The sequence below is a fragment of the Plasmodium reichenowi genome, chromosome 13, assembly GCF_001601855.1.
Source record: "Plasmodium reichenowi strain SY57 chromosome 13, whole genome shotgun sequence".
In the NCBI taxonomy this organism is placed as follows: domain Eukaryota; phylum Apicomplexa; class Aconoidasida; order Haemosporida; family Plasmodiidae; genus Plasmodium; species Plasmodium reichenowi.
Genome location: NC_033658.1, coordinates 322,222 through 329,993, shown reverse-complemented (window position 1 = coordinate 329,993; position 7,772 = coordinate 322,222). Strand labels below are relative to the sequence as shown.

The 7,772-nt window shown below is 19.9% G+C and overlaps 1 protein-coding gene across 1 annotated transcript in view; it reads left to right on the top strand.

The window, feature by feature from the left end:
- The window catches only part of PRSY57_1307400 (hypothetical protein), a gene marked incomplete at both ends in the record, with an annotated part of 19,017 nt that extends 11,367 nt beyond the window's left edge, over positions 1–7,650 (top strand). Inside the window, one exon of the mRNA XM_020115138.1 lies at positions 46–7,650. Within this exon, the coding sequence (XP_019970061.1) occupies positions 46–7,650 (7,605 nt within the window). The remainder of the gene's footprint in view (positions 1–45) is intronic.
- Positions 7,651–7,772: the final 122 nt, after the last annotated feature.

Genomic DNA, 7,772 nt, shown 5'->3' with positions numbered 1-7,772 from the left:
TTATATTTTTTTTTTTTTTTTTTTTTTTTTTTTTTTTTTTTTTAGGAATTTATGATGTCGTTTGTTAAAATCTTTGAAGAAAAGATATGTCTAGAAGAAGAAATAGGACTAGACTATATAGATCCTCTCATTTTTAATATTTTCCTTGATTATATGAAGGATGTATATATGACGGATGAATATTATTTTGTGTGCTTTTATGAATATACAAAAAACGCGTACAACGAAAAGAACGATAAAATGTTTAGCCTTGATGATTTTGATTGTTATATGGATGAATTGAATGAATTAAATCCTTATTTCATAAGAATGGATACAAAAAAGAAATTAAATGATGATATATATATGACATATTTAAGATTAGTAATTAAAGAAAAGATAAATTATAAAGAATTATGTGATGGAGAATGGAAAAGAAAAAATGTAGATGATATTACAAAAGGAGAATGTGAATATATAAATATAGATGAATTAAAGAATGGTAAAAAAAATATATGTATTGAAGAAAAGAGCGAAAGTAATGTGTTTTATAATAAATTCAAATTTATAAGTAAGAAGCAAAAAGTATGGAATACAAAAGAAAAAATAAAATTAATATTAAACAATGATCCTATTCGATTTAAAAAGTTTTATATGTATTATAAAAAGATAACATTTAATATAATAAATAAGAAGAATATTAATTATTTAGATTTAATAAAAGTAATAAATAGAAAACATTATAATCATTTTAGTAATATATTTTTTAGCTCGTTTGTACATATAATGAGTGAAATAAAATATGATTATAATAAAACATATAATTTTAATATATTAAAAATATTAGATAAACTAAATGTAGGTTTAAAAGCATCTTTTTATAATAATAAAAATATCATATTATATTATTATACATTTCAACAATATTTTTATTTATATAAATTTTTAGAAGATAAATATTATTCTGAATGTGTGTTATCCGAATATTTATTGTTAAATATAAAAAATAATAAATTCATCGAGAATGAATTATATAATAATGATTTGTATAGGATGTATTATTATATTAAATTTTTATACTTACATAATATATTAAGACACACAGATTTGTTATTAAATTTTTTAATTTATATATATTATAAATATTTTTATTATAATTCACATGCTATTGATCACAACTTTACACATTTTATTCATTTATTTTTAAGTATACATGAAGAATCATATAATAATAGTCTTATTACGATTGAAGGTAATAAAACAAAGGAAAATAATATAGATCACACAAATCAAAAGGATATATTTGTAAGAAATTTATTTATGTCTGTTCATAAATGTAAGTATAACAAATTAGACAATAATGGAAACAATATTAATAATATTACAAATGATGATATTCTTTTAAGAAACAATATTAATAATATTACAAATGGTGATACTCTTTTAAGAAACAATATTAATAATATTACAAATGGTGATACTCTTTTAAGAAACAATATTAATAATATTACAAATGATGGTACTCTTTTAAGAAACAATATTAATAATATTACAAATGATGGTACTCTTTTAAGAAACAATATTAATAATATTACAAATGATGGTACTCTTTTAAGAAACAATATTAATAATATTACAAATGATGATACTTTTCTAAGAAACAATATTAATAATATTACAAATGATGATAGTCTTTTAAGAAACAATATTAATAATATTACAAATGATGATATTCTTTTAAGAAACAATATTAATAATATTACAAATGATGATAGTCTTTTAAAAAACAGTATTGTTAAAAAAAATGAAATAATTGATGATAAAAAAGGTATGAGTATAAAAGAATATACCATTAAACATAAATCATTTTATAAGGACGAAGATTATATGAGAAATGTTGATAATAATAATAATATAATATATAAAGATGCAAATAATTACTATTTAGTATTATTAAATTCTCAAAATAGATATATACAAATACTATTTTATAAAGTCTTATGTAACTTTATAAAATGTAAAGTACAAACATTAAATGCTAAGAATTTATTTAAGAACGTAAACTTTTATTTATCATCTTTTGTAAGATATTCATTTCTTAATACATATTATGAAGACGACAATTTTTATTACAAAGCTTTAAATTATAAATACTCCTTTTATGATTTTAGTACACTTAAGAAAAACATTAAGTTATGTATATATTTGAAAAATTTATATTTAAAGCATGATATGTTTAATAGTGATATATTAAATTTTTTGCATATTGAAGGATATAAAAATAGAAAACTGAGGGAAGCTAAAACAAAAATTAAAACAAAAGAAAAAATGAATGAAAAAATAAAAATGGGATCGTCTTATCCTCATGATAATATAAAATATAATGAAAAGGGGTGTAACAAATATAGGGGGGTAAATGATGTATCACATAATAACGTTTTAGAGAAACAGAACAGTAATAGTAGAAATATATATGGAAATACAAAAAGATATGTTCAACGTGATTACGATAATGTGAAAGAAGTCCATTCTGTATTATATAAAAATAATGAGAAATTAAATTATAAACGTTCTTTTGTTGAAGAGGAGGGTGTAAATAATACAGAGGTGGTTATTAAGAAATATAAACTGAATAATATTGATGATGCTGATGATAGTTATAATGATAATATAAATATCTCAGAAGGCTTCGTAAGTGTTGAAGAAGAAAGAGATAAAAGAAAAACAAGAAAGAATTGTGATAATTATTGTGATGATAAACAAAATTGTAATATCAATTGTAATATTTATGATATGAATAATCAATATGGAAGAATAAAAATCGAAATGGAACATTCTAATAATTATGATAAGGAAAGAAATAATTATCCAATGAATCATGCATGTCATGTAGAAAGATGTAATATGGAATATAAAGAAGAAAGTAATAATATAAGAAACAGAAAATATGTTTTGGATAATACAAATTGTATGAATATAAAAAAAGAAATTTATACGGATGAAGATACAATTGATTCTATAGATTCATTCAAACAAGCTGAAATATTTAAGAACAAATTTTATAAAAATCGCAAAATAAAAAAAGTTTCTAAGAAATATTATATTAACATTCTAAAGTATCATTTAAAAAATAAAGTACATGGATATTCAATTAAATCTTTGGACAGTTTAAAATTGGATGATAAGTCTATATATTTAATATTTTTATTTCTAGGGAATATTTTTACTGTATTATATAATTCTTTATTACCCTATTGTCGTACACAGCATAAATATAATATGATAAATGATATAAAAAGCAAAATGGAGAAAAATGAAAAAGACAAAATTATAATGAATATAAACGAAAATATGTCAAGTGATTATGCATATAAAATAACAACAGATAGTAATAGTAGTAGTAATAATAATATTTGTAGTAGGTTTAGTAGTACGAAGGATCATAGGAATAATTATACATATGAAGAACTGTTATTAAATTTTATGCTTATATCATTGTGTTATTATTCTGATAGTTTAATATTTTTAAGTTATAATATTGTTCATTGGGATAATCAGTCTGAGGATGTTGATACAGGAGGTGATGAGGAAGAAAAGCACAAAAGGGAAGGTAAAGAAAAAGGAGATGACATAAATGATAATACAAATGGTGGTATAAATGATAATATTAATGGTGATATGAATGATAATACAAATGGTGGTATAAATGATAATATTAATGGTGATATGAATGATAATACAAATGGTGGTACAAATGATAATATTAATGGTGATATGAATGATAATTTAAATGATAATACAAATGATAATTTAAATGATAATACAAATGATAATATAAATGATAATACAAATGATAATACAAATGATAATATAAATGATAATATAAATGATGATTGTATAAAAGATATTGAAGAAGACAGTGAAAATGATAATAATAGTAGACAAGGCAAAAGTAATATTATTAATCGAGATATATGTTATAGTGTTAAAAATTATTTAAAGGTTGGTGCAAAAGATACTTTGTTATCATCAAATGAAAATTCAAATAGAATGACTAATGCTAAATCGATAAAAGTATCAAACGATGATATAAATGATTGTGTAATAAAACCATCTTATGTTAATACGAATAATTATTATAATTTTCGAAAGAAAGCTGAAGATATATTTAATAATGAAAAAGAATGTGCTAAGATGATAATTCCCTTATATAAATTATTAGTAACAAGATTAAAAATTTGTTTGTATTATCCACATTATTTTTTCCTAGCATGCTTATTTAACTACAAATATGATACAAATTTATCTAATACATTATTAAATTATATTAAGGAAAAGAATTTTTTAAAAGAAGGCATTGTTAATTATATATTTCAAGAAAAAAAAAGAAAAAGAAAAGAAAAGAAAATATTTGAAATCAACTATTCTGATAAGAATAATATAAATAATAATCTTCAGAGTAATAATATATATTATAGTAATGATAATAAATTATACCAAACCAAATTTAATAATTTTGTAAATATAAATAGAAATAATGAAAAAAGCGATCTTAAGCATAATTATATATCAGATGGATTATATAACAATAAGGAGAATAATACAAATAATAAAGATAATGAAAATATTTTATTTTCTTTAATGAGAAAATTAAAAAATACTTGTGATAGTTTTAATAATAATGTAGTTTCATGTAAAAATACAATATTGAAAAGTCACAATAATAATAATAATAATAATAATAGTAATAATAATAATAGTAATGATGATATCATTCTTGGTAATAATAAGAAAGTAAATATTGAATATATAAAAAGTGATCCTATCATAGATAATGCCAATAATAATAATAATTATTATAATAATAATAATAACAACAATTTGAACCAAAATATATATGAACGTAACAACATGTATATAAATTATTATTGTGATTATCATGATCATAATCATATGTTAAAAGGAACGGATTATTGTCAAAAAACTAATGATATTTCATCTGTACCTAGTAATATTCTTCATTATAATATAAATTTAGAAGAAAAAGAAAAAAATGGTAGAACAACAGATGCAGGAATTAATAATAATGTGATTGATTCTATAAATGTGGATCATATGAATTGTTTAGATTTTGATGAATGGGAAAAAAAAATTGAAGATAATGAATTGAATTGTTTAAATTATAATATGAATAATTTAAAGGTTCGAATTAAAAATATAGAAATTAGTTATGAAGATGTTATTAATGATATTATTGAAGGTTTACAAAATATTTCTGAAAATAAATTGTGTAGTAATTATAATTCACAAGCTGCTTATCATATATGTGTATATTATTTTATGAGAAAAAATTATAGCAAATGTATATATTATATAAAAATATTTATTAACAAAGGAATATTTAAAATTTGGTTAAATGATTCATATAATAATGATTATTATAATTTATATTGTAAAAGAATTAGAAGAAGTGAATTTTCTATGATAAAATATTGTACTATATTGTTGGAACTAAGTAAGAATATTTTAAAGAAATTGTTAGGAAAAATTAATTTTGCCTTATCGAGAGAAAAGAAAAAAAGAATAGAAGATTTATTTAATAATAAACTAGATGGAGAAATTAAAAAGTTTTTATTATTATCTAAAAATGTGCACAACAAAGCTGTAAATAATAGAAGTATAAATAATGACAATATAAATTGTAGTGATAGATTAAATGAGATAAATACAAATATAAATATAAATAATATTATAAATAATAATAATAATAATAATGTGGATATTAATTTAAATTATAATTTGGAAAAAGAAAGGGATTTTACACAAAATATGTATAGAGAAAAGGAGGTAATCATAATAGATGAACATAATGATAATATGGTTGAAGCGCCTTATAAGGATATAAGTAAGAATGAGGAAGATAGTGATAAAAAAAATATAGAGGAGAATACAAAGATTGTAATAGATGAATGCATAAAAGATCAATATAAGGCTATGAATTTGAGCGAAAAGCACAATACAGTATTAGTAAATACTACTACAACTACTAAAAATAATAATAATAATAATAATAATAATAGTAGTAGTAGTGGTAGTAGGAACAACAATAATAATAACAATAATTACTATAATTATTATTATAATAATAATAACAGTGTAGTTAATCAAAATGAAGAAGAAATACCTATAAACGAAAACAAATGGATCTTTTTAGGATATGAACATTTAGAACATTTAAATGATGTTTATGATATTTTAAAAATATTATTCGAATCATATACACAGATTGGTAAAAATTTAAAAAGATACAATGATATAGATGCCTTGGAAGAAGTTACATGTATGCATGGATCGAATTTATCAATTGTTAATATAATTTTTAAAATGATAACTGATCATTTATGTTTTATATTCGAAGTCTTATGTTATTTTACTCCTTACGTTTTAATATATCCGTTGATTTTATTATTTACTAGGCGTACAATAATGAGTATTAAATCGGATACAAATAATAATAATAATAATAACAATAATAATATGGTAATAGATGAGAACAATAATATTGTCATTAATCATGATAATAGTAATATCTATATCAATGAGAAAAACAAAATTAAAAAGAGCACAACAATAAATATAAACAATGAAATTAATAATAATAATAATAATAATAATAATAGTAATAGTAGTAGTAGTAGTAGTAGTAACATAAAAGAATATCCTAAAGATACAATAATGTACCTCAAAGAAGCATATATAAACGAAGAATTAATATATGAAAAATCCACAGCATGCATGGATTTAAGAATTTTAAAATTATTTAGAGAATTTCTTGCTAATAAAACTGTTACGCTACCATCTAATTTATTATCTAGAATGCAAAATGTATATTTAATTATATGCAAAAAGTTATTGTTTTACCAAAAGAATCAAAAAGATATGGAAAAAAATATTAATAATAATATGAACATAGGAAATAAAAAGAAAAAAGAAAGCGTCATAAAATTTGTTGATAATGCTTTTCTTAATGGTAACAAAACCATTCTTTCTTCATTTCTAAATGTTTTCCAAAATATGCAATTACTAAAATGTAATAATTATCTTAATTGTGAAGATATTAAAATTTTAACTAACAAACTTGTATATAATTCTGTATATACAGATATAAATAAGAACAAGAATTTAACACGAATAGACGAAAATAAAAAACAAGCAGAAAATAATAATCCTATGGATAATGTATATATTAATAACATTTTTGATAGAATTAAAAATGACTTATGTAAAGAAAACTTTATGACATATGGAAATATAAATAATACTCAAGAAGAAGATGACAATATTCATAATCCTCATGATAATCATCATCATATCGAAAAAACTAAAGAAAATAATATATTTAAAAATAATTTGTATTATATCAAAATGAATAATATGAAGAATATATGTTTATATGATGATTATGATATTTTCAATAATTTAAAAACGAAAAATGAAGCTCTCAATTGTGTAAATGCTATTGTAACAGATATGAACTCTTCAACCAAAAAAAATGACAACGCAAATTTTAAGAAAAGAAAAACAATCGACTCGTCTTTGAATGAGGTTAGAAATTCCATACGTGAAAGAGACTTAAGAAGGCTTAACAGAGAAAAGAGTAAAATCTTATAAGCATTTGAAGGAAAAAATAAAAAAATATATATATGTGATATGTAATATATATATATAATGATTATTCATATTAAAAATATTAAGCAAATATTAATAACATAAATAAAAAACCTTTTTTTTTT